The sequence below is a fragment of the Halichoeres trimaculatus genome, unplaced genomic scaffold (assembly GCF_033239565.1).
Source record: "Halichoeres trimaculatus isolate MK-OKI-2021-1 unplaced genomic scaffold, fHalTri1.1 fHalTri1_scaffold_6, whole genome shotgun sequence".
NCBI classification, from domain to species: Eukaryota; Metazoa; Chordata; class Actinopteri; order Labriformes; family Labridae; genus Halichoeres; species Halichoeres trimaculatus.
Window position 1 is genome coordinate 34,696,448 of NW_027437184.1, and position 17,797 is coordinate 34,714,244.

A 17,797-nucleotide genomic window follows, 5' to 3' on the forward strand; every position below is an offset into this window, starting at 1 on the left:
ATTCAAAGTGCACCCCAAAAATCACAATAAAGTCCAATAGCATCTCGTCCCAGCCCTAAAAATTTTCTCAACTTTTTTTGTCTTTAGACATTTTTTGGACTTGTTAAGTAAGATCAAGTCTAGTAAGACACTTTTCGTAAAACTGTGACGTGTCCATAATGACTTCATTGGTGTTATGATTGTAGCTCCTGGGGAGTTGCTTGTCTCTTAGAGAATAGGAAGAACGGTCTCTGCTTCAGACCAACACAATAACCTGTATTACTGTGGACCGGATCCACCTGAGGGTCTCTGACTCTTCACTTGAGCAGCTCCCTGATCAGATTCAGATCCAGTCATTGATCACATTTGATGGTGAATCCTTTTATGTCATGTTTTCTGAAAACTTAACTGCAAATATTTTTTTAAGGACTGAGCAGAGACTATCTGCATGGCTCCAACCACATGTTGCATTACTCTTCGCTTAGCCCCCCCTCCCTAAAACACAAACCCAGATAAAGTCCTCTTGGTCTCAGCCGAGCTTTGTTGGTTTACTGTAAGTTTGTCCTCATGTTGACCTCCCGGCTACGCTGGGTACATCTTGCACTGTCTCTGACATCCAGCTCAGTCTCATTCCTCTTGGTGAAAAAATGAAACACGAGGAACTCATCCCCAGATTTAATAAAGGATGTATTTAATTTTACGTCTATTTCCTCACTTAAACACATTTCCTATTAAACAGGAGCCGGAGGGAGGAAACAGTGATTACAGGAAGAAGTACAGTACATCTCATCTGTGAAGTCTTGTATCAGGATCCTGTTTCATTACTGGACTGATGCTGTGAAGCTGCAGTTTGTTGGTTGATGATATTTCATGCCCAGAAGCAATCTGAAAATCAGTATGCCCAAACAGATATCAACATCATTTTTTTATCAAAGCAATGATAACAGATCTTACTCAGAGGTTTATCTGGAGCTGGGTCGAAAACTAGATGATAGTTTTCTTTATTGGATCAACACTGATAAGTTTCACAGTGAATACCTTCAGAACTCTTTCAGTTTTACACCAAACACAAACTGGTTCATTTTTGCGAGTAAATTAAATGTAAAGTCATCTTAGAGACGTTCTTGTTGGGTGAAACACAAATTAAGCAAGTTATACCCATTGGATACAATTTGGATATGAACCAGGACTTTCACCAGATCTGTCTCTGCTCCTCATCTGTGGAGTCACCCCACCTGTGTCCATTCCCAGGACTGCCAGACTGTCGGAGTCCTCAGACCCTGGACTTACCTAAAACTTGGTTAATGCTTTGAGCGTTTGCAAGGTCCACAATGATGATGTCATTTTAGCAGCCGCGCCCTTTTGTGCAGTCCTTTTCATGCAAAAATTTCTAACTTCTGCTTGGAGACATGTGGACGAAACCGGAGCTCATAGTGATAACCAGGTGACGAACAGTTCCTTGCTTGTAATTTTGGACAAGCTTGGCAGGCAAAAAGGAATGTACAAAAAATTGTTGTTAACAGTGTAAACAACCTTTTCCCGTTTAGTTTACTACTGGGGTAAATGTGCATTTGTGATAAACTGCCCCCTGCAGTTTGGGAATGGACACCATGTGGAGTATTTAAAGGTATAAAAGCCCTGTGTTGTCTCGTGCCAATTCCGCGCGTCTTATTTCCATGCGTCACATTCGCACAGGAAGCATAATACAGCCTTAGCCCTAACAATGAGTCTCTCCTCATTCACATTGTCTTTAATCTGCTCTAAAACCTTAAACCTGTTGACCCCTGGCTCTGCTCCTTGCGTCAGTTTGTTGTTGTAGTAAAGTAAAATACAATCCAGTGTTGACGCCAGGGCTTGACATTAACTGTGGCTAGTGGTTTTCTACAATTACTAGCCACTCAGCATTTTCACTAGACACAATTTTCTTGTATAATTTTGTTAAATATGTTAAAAGCCGGTGATGACATGCTCATGTTTACTTAAACTAAATTTACAACCTTTAAAAATGCAACTGACGCCTGTGCACACTCAAATAAAGACTACAGAAATGTTTAAAGCCACAGGTCATTGTCAGGAATTCACTTTTGAAACGGTCATGTGGAAGGTTGTGCTTCTTTAATATGAAAGTATGCAGTTTATTAAGATAAAGTCATAGAACAAGCAGTTTATTATTGCATCTAATAAAAGTTGTGAAGGTTGAAGATAAATACTACAACATTTTTTAGTAATAAACTTAGTACTAGAGGTGTCCTAGTCCGATATTGATATCGGATATCAGTCCGATATCAGCAAAAAAAACAAGTATCGTATCGGAATGCATCTAAAATCTCCGATATAAGCAGCTTCTGTTACCCATGGTTAATAATAAATGGATCAGTTTTCCCTCATACCTACTGTTGCTGACTACTGTTCTTTGTTTGAATAATATCACTTAATCAAGCCTTTTCTAACATGACAGACGTACTACAAAATAAGTAATGAAAGTATGCATGTTTAATGCTGATATCATATCGGATTAGTATCGGTATCGGCCAATACTCAATGCTGCAGTATCGGTATCGTATCGGAAGTGAAAATGTAATATCGGGACATCCCTACTAAGTACCATACTGTCTGGAGTATAAGTCACTCCGTAGTATAATCATATATTTTCTGAAGTATCAGTCATAAAAATGTGTCATGAAGAAGAAACCAACATCTATAAGTCACAGTGGACTATACGTTGAATGCACTTAGAATGATTTGGTTTGGTAACAGTATTTCCAGAGTGAACTTTTTACATATAACTTTGATAAGTGTTTGTACATTAGAAGGTTTAAATACTGTCCCTACACACCTCATATCTGTGACCAGTTTCTCTTTTCTACACGTCCACACCCCCTCTCTCCTCCTCCCCTTCCCTGCTCTGGGTGAATGCTGCTGGTGAGATCGGTGCAGAGTGAGTATAAATGAGCTCCATGCAATGAATGTCCTCACTTCTAAAAAGTTACGGGACTTTTGACGCTAGTTTGTGACTCAAATCCTGGAATCTGTTTACAATAGAGAGTCAAAAAGACGCAAGTGAACTTTAACTTTAATCTAATTATTAGGGGCTAGACAGCGGGAGCTGTCAGGCTGTCCGAGCCGGAGGCGGGAGATGAAGTCTGAGCGCATCTCAGCAGTTACATCCACAAAAGACTTGGCGAATGGACCAATGGGAAAACACTCTGTGCAGGCAGTGCACATGGGAGTTGTAGAGTTGTAGTCTCATATTGCACCAGCTTTAGTATTTCAGTTTTAGAAAACTACAACTATTTAATTCAACTCGCCAAAGTGGCTAGTAGGAGCGACGGTGTTACCCCCCACAGCTGAAATTCACCCGTATTTGACGGGTTAGCTGGTGTTAATGTCAAGCCCTGGTTGACGCCGTTTATTGCTTATTATGAAGAGTTTGACTGACAGGTTTCCACGTCAGAGTCTCCAGAATAAGTCATTGAATTTTCTGCTTGTCGCTCTTTTGAAAGAGTCTTTGGAGATGTCTGAAGCTGAATGAATATAACAATGAAGACTGTGACACCAAGCATGTGTCTTTCTCATCCCGTCCTTTCAAGTCAAGAGTCTAAAGTCAATTCCTGAAAGGTCAAACAACAAATGGACTTGTACCTTTACACTGTTAGCCACATTCACCACATGATGATGAATGATAAATTCACACACTGTTGAGCAACAGAGAAAAAAGTTTGGGGTTTGGCTTCCTGCACTTTGGCCTGTGGCTGTGGGAGTTGGACTCAAACCTCTGACCTTCTGTTAGAGAGACAGTGACTCTACCACTGAGAAAACAGATTGGTCCCAATTCTTCATCTTCATGTCCAAAAAAGAAATCCTTCATCTCTTTTTTCACTACATTTCTGAACAACCTTTGCAAGTTGATAACAACGTTTGAGATCCTTTCCTCTTACACTGCTCTGTCCAGGTCACCTGGTCACAGGTGTGTCTAAACTTCAGCTCAGCGCTGATCTGATGATGAGACTCTGCAGATCAGCGAGGGAGGAATTCTCAGAGAGAGACGGGGGAGGAGAGGCCAGGGAGGAAGCCCGAGGCCCTGAAAAACACTTCTCAAACAGAACGAGAACAACTCGATGAAACTGAGCTAATGTGCCGTGACCGCAGAACCGCATCTGGTTGTGTCTGTTACCACGGCAACAAGCATCATCATTTGCTGTCTGATTAAGTGACTCAATGAACGCTTGAGCTACCAAGTGAAGGCAGGAACATTTCTCTGGGAGGCCCTTGAGAGTGTGCGGGTTGCTTATTTCACACTCAGGTGTTTGTCAGCTGTTTGTTCTCCAGAGGAGCTGTCAGTGATCGACCGAGCAGGCAGTGCACCCAGCTCAGAGCACGTTCAACTGGCATCATGTAACAGGAAAGGCACAGACTGAGTGCATGTCGGGACTAAAGCACCACACTGAGGGTAACGCTGAGTAGAGAGGATAAAATCCATCAAGGTGTTTGTTCAGAAACCGAATCAGATGAGCAGTGGAGTTCCAAACGCTTGTCCCTGTGCGACCTCTGAACTGTTTGAGGAAAGCAGCTGTTGGCACTCACCATTGACGGTCAGATGCACCCAGCTGCCGTTGTGGAAGGTGTCATACTGCTGCTCCAGCATCAGCACCTTACACTCGTACCAGCCCTGGTCGTCTGAGCGCACGTTGTCTATCCGCAGGGAGGACTTTCCGTGCAGACTGGCCCGGCCTGGAGGAGACAGAGAGAAAGATGATGTGTCAGCAGAAAGAAACACAGAGGAGCGGAGGACAGGTGGATGTGAATTCAGAGGAAAAACCAAACAGGTGACTGTTTCACACTGCTGTGGATTTACTTTTTCTTTTTGCATCTGTTGGACCTTCAAGAAGAGTATATGCTGTACAGTTCAGCTTAATGCAGGGAATCATCTTCAAATGTAACCACAGCCAGCTCAGAGCTGTAATTTCTGCAGTAAACGCAGCCTGAGTCAGCATGAAACCAACAATAAATCTAAATATCTAAAGGTGCTTTCAACCAAGAATTTAACGATTTCCCACCAACATTAACAGAAGAGGCCACTGCAGTTAGCCTGTTAGCCTGTTAGCATGGAGGAGATTCAGCCCGAGCTGGTTTTGATCATAGTTTATTAAACTGCAGATGGATTTGTTGACACATGAAAGGAGACAAGCGCTAGCAGCAAAGTTATCTCTCATTACAAAAACAGAGGTCAACAGGTGTTTTGTCTTGAAGAGCGACCCTGTAGATTGATGACTTTCAGCAGGATGCATCCTTCTGAGACAGCAGACAGGTTTTCACATACACATATATACAAAATCTAGCCTAGGCTGCAGTCCTGAAGACTTCGTCTGTGTTTAAACAGCTGTAATAAACTGGATATCCACTGTTAACACAGTTTACAGGGTCAGTCTTTAGGCCCCGCTTACACAACAACGTTTCACCCGAGAACGCGTTTAACACAGAAACCTTGAGGGACTGTAAACACTGCAGTATGCATGCCAGGGCTGTAGTTGGCGATATAACTGTGGAGTATTCTACATTGAAGTAAAAGCATAAATACTGAATGCGTCTTCGCGGTGGTACAACAGATGTACATTTTGCAGATTCAGCAGCACAATCACAACACAGCACACGTAAAAATGTTGGGTTAAAAACAACCCAATATGGGTTATTTTTTAACCCAACACTGGTTAAATATTGGACAGAACACATACTGGGTTAATTTGACCCAACAAGTTGTGTTGGTTTCCTTTAACAGACAGTTGGGCTATTTGAGCAACCCAGTTGGGTTGTTCAAATAGCCCAACCACAGGCTCAATTTGACTACACTGTTGGGTTCTTTTTTACTCAGCCAGTTGGGTTGTTCAAATAGCCCAACGTTACCCACAAGAAGCTATCGCTAACGTTAACTACAAATGACCAAGAGCTCACAATCACTGCTTCACACGCTCATGTAAATGGTAAATGGACTTGAGCTTATATAATGCTTTTTCTCGTCTTTGACTTCTCAAAGCTGCTTTACACCACAGGTTACACCTACCCATTCACTCTCACATTCATTCACTGATGGTTTTGAGTTTCTATGTTAATTGTCCATCAGTACTCTAACATGTTTACACCCTTTCATGCCCAGTTACAAGCCACTAACGCAGCAGTGGGAGCACTTAAACAACTTAAGTGTCTTGCCCAAGGACACATCGCCACGTGTTGCCCGGATCTGGGCTTGAACGTGCAACCTCCTGATCACTGACCAAGTGCACAATCCAACTGCTCCACCGACGCCCGTGTCACATTGAATCTGGATAGCCACGGTAACTACAGTAAGCTTTATATACATTTTATTAATACAAATTGAACATTGTGGTGAAAGAATAGTGCACACGTAGCAAACCTTGCTTGTATAGAGCTGAGTCTCTCAGGGTGTCTCTCAGTATATGACGCTGCTAGATGGTGGTACTGCACGTAGAAGCCCGCGAAGGGAATCGCGTTCGGGCCATAATGAGACTTGCCCATCCAGCGTCCTGACTGCAAGCAGCTGGGGGGGGGGGGGGGGGGGGGGGGGGGGGGGGGGGGGGGTGGGGGGTGGGGGGGGGTGTCTCGAATGAGTGGGGGTAGCTGTTGGTCAAGCATGCGCGAGCGTCAACCCAACACAATATAATGAAAATTACAACCCAACAGCTAATAACTCAACTGCCAACTACAGTAACCCATCAATCTGGGTATTTAGATTACCCAATTTAATGAAAACAACCCAATTAAACTAACCAACAGTCTCAACCCAGCTGTTGGGTTGAAAAAATAACCCAACAATTTTTTGTGTGGGTAGTTCACCATTGTTACTGTTACTGTTGTTGTTGTTGTCCAGTTCATGCATGACAATTTGAGTTGCCACAATAAACACGAGGCATGACATCAGCGTTTCCACTGAAAACCATGACTTGCTGTTTACACAGAAAAGGTGGCCGCAGGATTTCAGAAGAATTCCTCTCTGGAGGCTGTTTTCAGGGGTCTAAAATGCTGTTTCTGTGTAAACAAGAAACAAGAGGCCAAAACGCAACAATACCTTTGCGTATAACCCTAGAACTGTTGTGTCGTTCAAACAACCTTTTAAACTGGAACGCCGGGAGCTAACAGAGACACATTCACACTATCAGGCTCAAAGAATACCATAGTTCAGGAGGTACTAAACAAAGTCCATCACAGCTAGGGGTCACCTTATCAACAGAGAGAGGGGTAAATACAAACACTGTGGCTGCTCCACCAACCAAAAACATTCAGCTTGCAGGCCCCGCCCCCCAAAGGTCCTGGATCTTTGGAAAGTACTACCCATGGCAGGGCTGTTTTCAGGGTTAGATCAGTGATTCCAGGACTAAATTTAGACCCTCTCTTCTGTGGTTGGAATACACGTTTTTACTTAAGATGATAAAGTATACTGCAGTGCAGATATGTCAAAACACAGACAGATATAAACTAAATACACAGACCCTTCTTTAGATGCACTGAGCATGGAAAACCAAGAGTATCCAAAGAGCTCCATTATGAGAGTTTACTACATGGAGACTCTGCTTGGGGGTTACAGCATAGAGTGTAGTCTCCTACAGGTTTGAGCTAAGAAGAGGGTGAAAAAACAACTTTGTCACCAGATTCAATCATTTAAACCAAATGTGAGTTGAAGTAATGCACCGTCTGGTTCACTGGTACGTCAAGAGGTAGGAGGCGCACTTTTCACTGATTGAAAGACTAAACTCGACTTGTTTCCATTACACCTGAAACTGTGTATCAACTAAATATTTCAACAAAAAATGGTAATGCAAAGAGCAAAATGTGAATAAAAGTTTTGACACTCTCATGAGATGTTTTTTCATATGTGTTGATATTGAAGTTTATTGCAAAAGTGCAATTGAAACATTTCTATTTGCAAAAACAGGTCACTGCATGTGAATCACAATGCACCTCCCTCACCTCCTCGGCCAAGATCATCTCCCAGAAGTCCCTGGTACCTGTCCACTGTCACACATACGAGCTCTTGTGTTCATATTGTGATGTTGGTATTACTGAGCATCAGTCAAGGCACCAGGAAGGCTGTGAGTGGGTCAGAGTCCAGCAGGAGGGAGGGGTGTTGGAGGATGGAGGATGAGGATGATGAGATCATTCAGTGTTTTGTTCCTGCCTGCTTTGAGTTGGCATGGTCACGGCCGACAGTTTTGACCAGTGAGAGTTCATGAACCAGCATCATAATCATTTCAGCGTCTAAACATTACAATATTTTAACCCCCTCTGCCTTCATCTGTTGACAACATCAGCAACAACAGTTATGCCCATTGAAATGATGGCTTAGCTCTACAAATGTCCGGGGTATCCAAGGTTACAATGGGTTACAGTCCTCCTTCTTTCTTTTGCATTCCACACGTTAAATCTCAAGTAATGCGCAATTCTGGTCGGAATGGAAACATGAGCAAAGAACAATCGTGTGTCATTGAAACTTCAGATATCGGTTTGTTTTTCCAAAAAAAGTGAAATGGAAACCCAGCTTTTATTTTCCTCAGAGGTCAGCACCAGGAAAACATTACGGCTAAATAAATAATGAATACTTCATTTATTCTTTCCCGGGCTTGTGTCACATGCTGTTTCCAAGCTGTAGCACAGGCGCCCGACTCATCAGGACCGTTGCTCCCATTATGTTTCCTGCTTTAGCGCTCTGCTACCTGGATGTAAACAGAGACAGATGACAGATGGCATAGAGTTTAATCCAGAAAATGGAGATCAAGTTGTATGAAGGCTGCATCTAGAGGAAAAGTAACATAGCCACAACCACAAGTACCAGGATGTTAATCTGAAGGAGAAAGTGAGCCTTATACGAACATCCCAACACAAGGGTTTCAGAAAGGTCAAAGGAATTTGACAGCCTTGAGTTGTGTACAGACTCACTGTAACACAACATAGGGAGGGACAGCAGCTCTCCATACATTTAGATGCCTCGGTGCCTCCTCATCTCCATGTGAGAGGTCCTCTATTCTGAAGAGGCTCTCAGGCAAGGACAGGTCATTACTTCCTGTGAGGAGGGGGACGCGGCCAGCACGACATCAGAAAGCCCTCCAGGTCACACAGGACACACAGATCTCTGCTGCTCTACCCGGGTGAGTGGACCGTCAGGCGTAGCTGCGTTTTACTTTTAAAGATCAAAAGCTGAAGAGGAGGGATTGATGATGTTGCTAAGGGCAATCTGGCAACTAGATCATAACAGATGGTGACTGGCAATAAGGGCTAAACAAAGGGCTTTGAGGGAACACGCGCAGGCTCCAAACATCAGCATTATCAAAGCCTGGCTGTCCCTCATTAATCCCCTCTCTCCCCCTCGTCCTCTCCTCTTCACGGGTATTCCTCTCTCATTTCTGTTTGCCTTCCTAATTCCCCTCCGCAGCGTGACACACCAGGTAAACACATCAGCTGCAGAGGCAGCCGTCTCCCAGAGTTAAGGTAGAAAGTCAAAGTGACGTTTATTCCCCAGCCTGCGAGTGTGTGTGTGTGTGTGTGTGTGTGTGTGTGTGTGTGTGTGTGTGTGTGTGTGTGTGTGTGTGTGTGTGTGTGTGTGTGTGTGTGTGTGTGTGTGTATGTGTGTGTGTGTGTCCTGGTTAAGCTATTTATAAATCAGATTATATTTGTCCAGCTTCAAACCATGTCTGTCTCCTCTCCTGGCTGACTGAGAGGACGTGAGAAACAGACTGAGAGACTCTGTGTGTCTGTGTGTGTGTGTGTGTGTGTGTGTGTGTGTGTGTGTGTGTGTGTGTGTGTGTGTGTGTGTGTGTGTGTGTGTGTGTGTGTGTGTCTGTGTCTGTGTCTGTGTGTGTGTTTAAACCTCTACTCTTCACTGCTGTGTGTGTATTTTCACATTTCTCTGAGTGAGTGACAGTGTTTGGTGTCGTTTTTGGACTTGATGTATGAAGGATGTAAAAGTTGCTCCCTCATTCTCAGCAATCTAAGAGCAACTTATTATTCTCAGTTGGTCGTATCAGCACATGATTTGAGGGTCTGGTAGGGGTGTTACAGTTACTGTAGTTATGGTATTTGCTAAATATTTTTACTGTGAATATCAAGATTGTCTGCAACAAGGACTGGCTGACCAAACAGGTTATTTCTTTTTTATAACCTTAACACAGTCTCCTCAGATGTCTGTCCAACATGGTTCTGGTTCTGTCCAAGGGTTCTGCCGGTTAAACGGAAGTTTTTCCTTGCCATTGTAACTTGCTAAATGCTGCAAAGTCCTGTACTCATGGTGGGTTAAAATTAGATAAGACTCATTATCTAGTCTTGATGTTGGGTTTCTGTTAATAAAATTTCATTAACATTTATGGGTCTAGACCTGGTAATCTTTTTGTCAAGGGTCTTGAGATAACATTTGTAATGACTTGGCGCTATACAAAAAAAAATAGATAGATTGATTGATTGAAGACATTTTTTTTTAAATGTAAAGGAAAGCACAACAACAGGAATGCTTGTGCTTCAAGTCAGGGTTATTATAGTAAACAAAAAAAAAATATTGAAATGAAAATAAAAATGAGGCTTCCCAAAAAATTAATTTTAAAATATTTACTTTAATTTATAAAACTAACTAAAACTAACTAAAATTAAAGAGAAAATGTCTTTCATTTTTTCTTTGTCACTCTGCCTCATACATAAACGTATTGTTTTAAACAGATCGACCAATGGGAAGTGCTGACAGGCTGTTACCACTCCTGATCTGGGAGGGACTCTCCCACTTTTCAACGCATACTCCCGGTGTTCTCCTGACTTGTAATTTCTCCTGATTGTCCGCCAATTTTAAGTTTGGTCCTATGACTGCTAATATTTTTATTTAAGTCTATTCAAATCCTGCACCTGCACCTGTGCGGTATATCAAAAAAAAAAAATCACCCCTCTCCTTTAGTTGGTTTGATCCAAACACGCTGTGTGAGACTTTCTCTGTCTGTGGTCACAAAGACACATAGAGACAGGTAACTGTGCAACAATCGTTGATGAGGAGTTTATCAAAGTATCAGCTGCATTAGCACAGAAAGAAAGAAAGAAAGAAAGAAAGAAAGAAAGAAAGAAAGAAAGAAAGAAAGAAAGAAAGAAAGAAAGAAAGAAAGATTAATTAAATAAAAACAATACATGTCATGAGTTAAACTGTTGCACTGGTTAAAAAGTTGACTCATCATGTGGTTTAGCCCTGATCTCTCTGACATTAGCTCCTACATGCTCAAATATTATACCCTCTTCATTAAGGAGAGTTCAGACCTGCATGAGTCTTAAAGTGAGGAGGCTGACTCTTAAATAGAGAAACACTTGTTGTCGTGAAGTTCTGTCCGTGTTTGATGTGTGATGCGCAAATGCACATATGCGCTTTGCGAGTACAAGACCGCGCTCTCTCTTCAGAACTGACAGAGCAGATGGAGGAGACTGACTGATCCAGAGGAAAAGGGGCCGACTATAAACCCCAGTGTCTTATACACTGTCTGTGATAGAGGAAGCATCAAAACATATGAACTCGGATAAACACTACAAAACTAGATGAAATTCTTACTCCCATGCCCTGAAGAATAGTCGCTTACGCCACAATTTTGGTCGCAGTCTTGAGCCCTGTATGGCATGTTTATGTTGGTCATGTGAGTTTAAAGAAATAAAAAGTATTTTCAAAATTTACTACAGATGGGAAAAAACTTCTTTACATCAAAGATTCAGATGAGACCATGTTTGTGACACATGAAGAAGGCAAAAACTCCACTAAACATGAGCCACATATAGGGATGGGCACCGAATTAGGTAATTTTAAAGATACCAACCAAATTCAGTCAAAAGTACCAGGTACTGATTCAATTAAAATCAAAAGGTACCATGTTTAGGTACCTAAATGCATTCTTGTGACTGTGAGGGAAAGGAAAAGTAGGCAATTTTCCATACTGGGCATGAACACAGCATTGCAAGGTTATATATTGAAGAATAAATATATTAAATGGAAAAAAAACATTTTTAATTATAAAACAAATTGACAATTTTTTACCACAATAAAGCCAAAAAAGTACCGAAAATTGGTTCCATTGAGTACCAGTACCGAATGCCAAATACCAGGCATTGGTGCGGTATCTTTCCAAATGTGAAAGGTACCCATACCTAGCCACATAAGTCCAAAGCAGTATTAAACACTGACCTACGTACATTAACAGCAGAGGAAGACAAAAATCATTCATCCTGTTCAGACTGATAGACTGTATAAAATATGGACGTAGTCTCTTTGATGTCACCCGTCTGTTCCTGATGCAAAGAATTAAAGCCAATCGTTGGAGGGGGCCATATTGGATATGATGTTCCTTTCTAACAGCTACATGAAGCCCGTCAGTCACATGAGCTGTGTCTGATTGGACAAACTCTGGATTTTAGTATATTTTTAAAGAAAAAAAGAAAAGAAAAACCCTGGAAAAGCCTGAAGAGTTTTCAAATGTAAAAACTAAAAACAAACTGCCAACAGAAGGAGGCTTGGCAAAAGTCACAAAACTGCTTAGACAGCTGTAAGCGCTGCTTCATCAAAAACTACTCCAACCCAGATGGAAAGAAAACGAGACTAAGCATCATAGTAGAAATGCTGGAGGCCAGCCTGCAGGGGGCGCACAACAGGATGTTAAAACACTTTAATGAGAGAGAAAAGGAGACAAGGAGACAAGGTGATGAATTTAAGGGTAATTGGACCAAACCAGGCAACCAACTGGCTACGGTACAAAACACCACCTGATGACAGAGGAAGCCACAGGATTGGCTTCATTACATCTGTTCCTGCTTTGAGGTTGTTGCAGCACGTTTGGTCAGAGACAGAACTCTGACGAGTCTGCAGGCCACAGAGAACAAAGAAAGGGAGAGGCACGTCCAAACCAGCTCTATGTTCAAACCCTGAGGCTTCCTATGCCTCATACTGCCAACTTTTGTTCTTTTCTCCTGTTTGCAGCTCTGGTGTTTTACTCCAACATGAAACTAGGGCTGGAACAATTCCTGGACTAACTCAGAAACATCATTTATTAAAAAAAAAATGAAACAAAACAAAAAAGTGCCAAGGTAAATGATTTACAGCAGACTTTGTAGCACAGTGCTTCCCTCAAACTGGACCATTGAGCATCTATAGGACATGAGCCCAGAGTGGATGCTGAATCACCTTCATTCATCAGACATAAACAGAATACACAAACAAAACTTAAACTTCTAAAGTCATTCATTTCTTTATTTACACAATCCATGACAGAGAGATTGTTTCATTCTTAGCTTCTGCACCGACAGGGGAAATTACCCTTAATGTGGTTATTTAAAAGTGTTTACAGACGTAAAGTGTTACAGGGCTGTGTCATCATCTCACTGTGTTTCATTCATTGCTAAATTGCTCATGTTGAGTGTAAATATCCTGTGAGATGTTCATTTTCATCACTATGTCTGGGTTTATATCAGAGTCCTCCCTGTTTCTCAGTGTGGTTGATATTACATTATATCTTCACCCTGATCTGATCGGTGGACTTACATATGTATCTACTTTTAGACACGTTTCTTTAAAAATGAACAAATAAATGTTTTCCAGCAACTTCTATGGAACAAACTCTGCAACCACAGAATCAAAATCTGAAGCACTCTGCTTGGAATGCCTAACACCTAATGCTTAAAGGTAGGGTCTGCAGGAATTTTTATTACTTGTTAGTAAACACAGTGTTTAAACTGGGCTCCTCCTCTTTGGATCAGTGCCAGCAGCAGCGCACACTCACTGCCTTGGACCTAACCTATATAGACGCACTCGCTAGCCCAGCAATCACCTGTGGCATCTGGCTTCTGCGTGGGACAGTCTCGATAGCTGTGCACCTGACTTGGCATGTTAGCACAAGCTAATCACAGGTATTTGAAACATACCTGGTTAGCAGAAAGCTAACTTGTATCGCACTTCATCCCATGCTGCTCTACAAGTTCCCAAAAGTAAGTGAAAATTGAGCCAAGCTTCACCCTCGTCTCTCAATAACCAATACATCAGCATACAGGCAGACACAGACACTGAAACACATCTACAGAGGCCCAGAGGAGATGGTTGTGCAGGATTATTCCTGTAAAAGTTGACTTTTTATTTTTTTTTAGGAAAATCCTGCAAGACCCTATGGAGCAGTAAAGCAGTAGGAGCCAAGCGAAAAAAAAAAAAAAAAAAAAAAAAGGGGGGGGGGGGGGGGGGGGGGTTCCAAGGCTAGAGCAAACAAAACGTAGTGGTTAGGAGGGTTGAAGTTGAGGTGTGGTTCTGCTCCTGGAACTCTGCTTAAAGCTCCATTTAGGAACAAAAATATCCAGCAGATGGCGCTTTTTAGATCTCTGAGGCATTCATTTCAGTCCATATGCACATGCCAAAAATAACCTACAAACAATTTACATGGATAAATAATGCACTAAAAGCACAACAAATGACACTGGTAATAGGGAATTCAACGATTAGCTTCCACCTTAACAGACGGTTAGCCGTCACCTACAAAAACAGTAATATCCACATTTTATGTAAGCCAGGGTTTTTGGTAACCCTTCATCTATAAACATACTGTTAGCATTTAGCTTCCACTGTTTTCTGTGGCTCAGTTACCCTGACCAAGCAGCAACCTCCTACACAGAAATGCCTTGCTCATCAAAGCATGTGCTTCAGGTCAGCTCCAGAGGAACTGGAATCCAGGTGAAAGACGTGTTAACTGATAAATGTCAAATGGTGCAGTTACTTTTCTCACAGTAAAATCTGATATTACACTAAAAAGTTACTATGAAAATGATTCTAGCAGTCTACTGTGCTGAAAAAATGAAATTAAAATTGATTTTAAACCAACTGCAAATAGTCTGCAATGTAACAATATTCAAAGATCCAGTTCATAATGAAATTGAACCATGTCAGCATAAGATCAAATTTAACTTTGCTACAACGACAGACTGACATAATGAGCAGAGCCAGACCAGGAGTCAACGGGTTTGAGGTTTTACAATCCAACCTGAACAGGTAGAGGATCATCATTGGGTTGGGTATCAAGGGAAATCCTCGGTCTTGTGACCCTAGCTGACTAGGGCTCCTGCTGTGCTGGACTGAACGTGCTGGCAGTGTTCAGACTACGATCTAGTGTGGGATAGCAAGCAGGCACACTGTGGCTGAAGACTCAAAGCCCACCTCATTTCCTCCTCTTTTCCTGAGCCTAGCTTGACTGAAGTCAGGTTGAGTTAAACATTTCTCACATGGCACATCAAATCTCTTTTTTAGGTCTTGAGAAAAGCACCTGGAATCTGAAATAATGTTGTATAGATCTCTGCTAACAGCTAGCAGAGGCAGGCAGTGCTCACACTGACAGCAGCACATCCACAGCCCTGATAATGATGTAGATCATATTTACCACCAGGCGCTGACACGGCCTCCACGCTCCATGCCCTCGGAGGTCACATCCTCCTCTATTATCGAAGTAAATCAACAAAACAACATCAGCTGTTGTAGGCTCTCTGCTGCTCTGTGCTGTGTTCACTTTTCCACACCTCTGACAGCTGCCAAACCAAGGCTGTCCACAGTGTACAAACACCAATGTTACCCTTATTTCCAGTCCATTAAATCATGGTTACTTTTGGCAGCAGTGAATAAAATAACACCATGGACAAACAAAGTAACCACGGCTCAGACAGAGAGCGGAGGAGACATAACGATTACTTATCTTTTTATCTACCCAGCAGCTCTGTTTTTATTTGTGCTGTGGATAAAGCAGGATGCTAATGCTAACACATGACAGCTACATTAGAGAAACCTGTTCATTATTATCATAGTTTAATAACTGTTCTGATGTGGACATGACACTTTTATCAGACAGCTGTTTTCTTTTATTTGAATGATGTAAATTAATCTCATAAAGGAACAACACAGCTGTGTTCTCTCACTTCTCTACATTCCATTATATTATTATATATATTCCATTGCCAATTTTCCACCTTGATGGACAATAAAGACATTTTCTATTCTATTTTATTCTATTCTATTCTATTCTATTCTATTCTATTTGCTTAGCTTTGTTCATTGATGTACGACTTGAGTCCACGTCCCAGACCCGAGTCAGACCCGTGCAGTAACCTCCCGTTTTGACAAAGCCGGTGCAGAAATGTATAAAACCGCACTTCCTTAAGTGTCCACACGAGGCTGAATCCTGGAGCTCTGGAAACCACATACACACTCATTCAGAAGACTCATCCTCACAAATAAAAATGTTTAAAGCCCTGTTTATACACAGATTCTACTCTGAAGAGCTTGTTTCTCTGACAGCACGCCAAATGATTATTTATATGACTCATTAGATATAAAGTTAATAAAAATACAATATTCACATAACCAGGGGCTCATCTACTCTACTGACAGGCAGGCATGATGTAGAGAGGAGGGTAGAAGCCACTTTGACTCCACCTTTTTGCCTTTTGTTGGGCTGAGTCAGCATTTTTAAAATGATGACTGTTGTGACGAGAAGCATCACTCCACTTCAGAAACAGATCTGAAGTCGGATTTTGGTCAAACTTTTCAGGACTTGTTAGTCAAGGGACTGGCTAACAGCTCATGCTGGCAGCTAAAGCAGCTTGACTACTTATGTTTGGTTGGATGAGATTCTGGTTATTGGGATAGCCGGATGCCAATAGCTATGTCAACTACCTTATAGTGTGACGCCATAGCAGCGGGTCAGTAATTTGGGGACCTGTTCCGGTTTTAGTCAATAAAAATGCCACAAAAATGTGAGCCGTACCGTCAGGCACTCCCTGCAACTGTTTTTTTTTCTTACTTCTCTGGACCCACCCAGTCCATCCAGTTAAGACCATTCAAATCTCTGCCTTACCCCTTACCTCGGATGTTCCTCAAGGCTCTGTTCTCAGTCCAATCCTTTTCATAATCTACTTCCTCCTCCTCAGCTATATACTTGGTAGATACAAGGTTGATTTTCACTGCTATGTGGATGACACCCAGCTCTACCTCACCACCAGTGGCGACGATAGCAGAGTCCAGAGCCTTATGCCGCGGCCACACCAAACGCAAACTTGCGAATAGCCTGTAACGCGCCGCATGAACCCCCAAGTCTGGACGCTGGACTATTTTGACAAGCTGAGGGGCGAACGCATGTTAGCGCGGCACTGTGCATGTGGAGTAGAGAGTCCGTTAATTTAAAGACCAAAAGCCCAAAAGAGCATCTGAAATGATGAGCTGTGGTTTCAAAAGCATAACAGGAGAGTGTGTGAAAGCTTTGGAGATCACAATCAAGGCCTGCTGCCTCTCCCTGGTAATCCACCGGCCCTGTCTGGCTATTCCCTGCCACCTCATCCTTGACCCCCCGGACCTCCGACCCCCTGAACCCCCGACCCATGTTCCCAGAAGTCTCCCTGGTAATAAGGAAGGGGACAAGAAAAGAGAGGACCACAGAGAACTTCCATCTTTTCCCTGGCTCTGCCCTTGCCCCGCTCTTTCCTCCTCTCTGTCAGGCTCAAAACTCCACTGAGGAAAACACAGTCGGACTCAGTGATGACCCATGCGGGCAAATCCAGCTGGAAACAAATATTTACAGAACTTACCTTCAAAACCTGTCTCCTCAGCAACTTTCACCCAAGCCTGCTCTTTTTTTTCTGGTCTCTGTAGAGTACACACGTCGTATCATATAACTCTGGATAACTCGTCTGCCGCCCAAAACACATGAAAACCCAAACGCACCGCGCCAAAGGCCCCAAACGCGCCGCCCAGGGCAAATCGGCGTCTAAACGCATCTTGCCGCAA

At 42.5% G+C, this 17,797-nt stretch overlaps 1 protein-coding gene across 1 annotated transcript in view; it reads right to left on the minus strand.

Moving 5' to 3' along the window:
* Positions 1–17,797, minus strand: part of LOC141791538 (protein turtle homolog B-like) — a 218,588-nt gene that overhangs the window by 139,622 nt on the left and 61,169 nt on the right. The window contains exon 3 of the mRNA XM_074672094.1: positions 4,564–4,710. Coding sequence (XP_074528195.1) covers positions 4,564–4,710 — 147 coding nt within the window. The remainder of the gene's footprint in view (positions 1–4,563; positions 4,711–17,797) is intronic.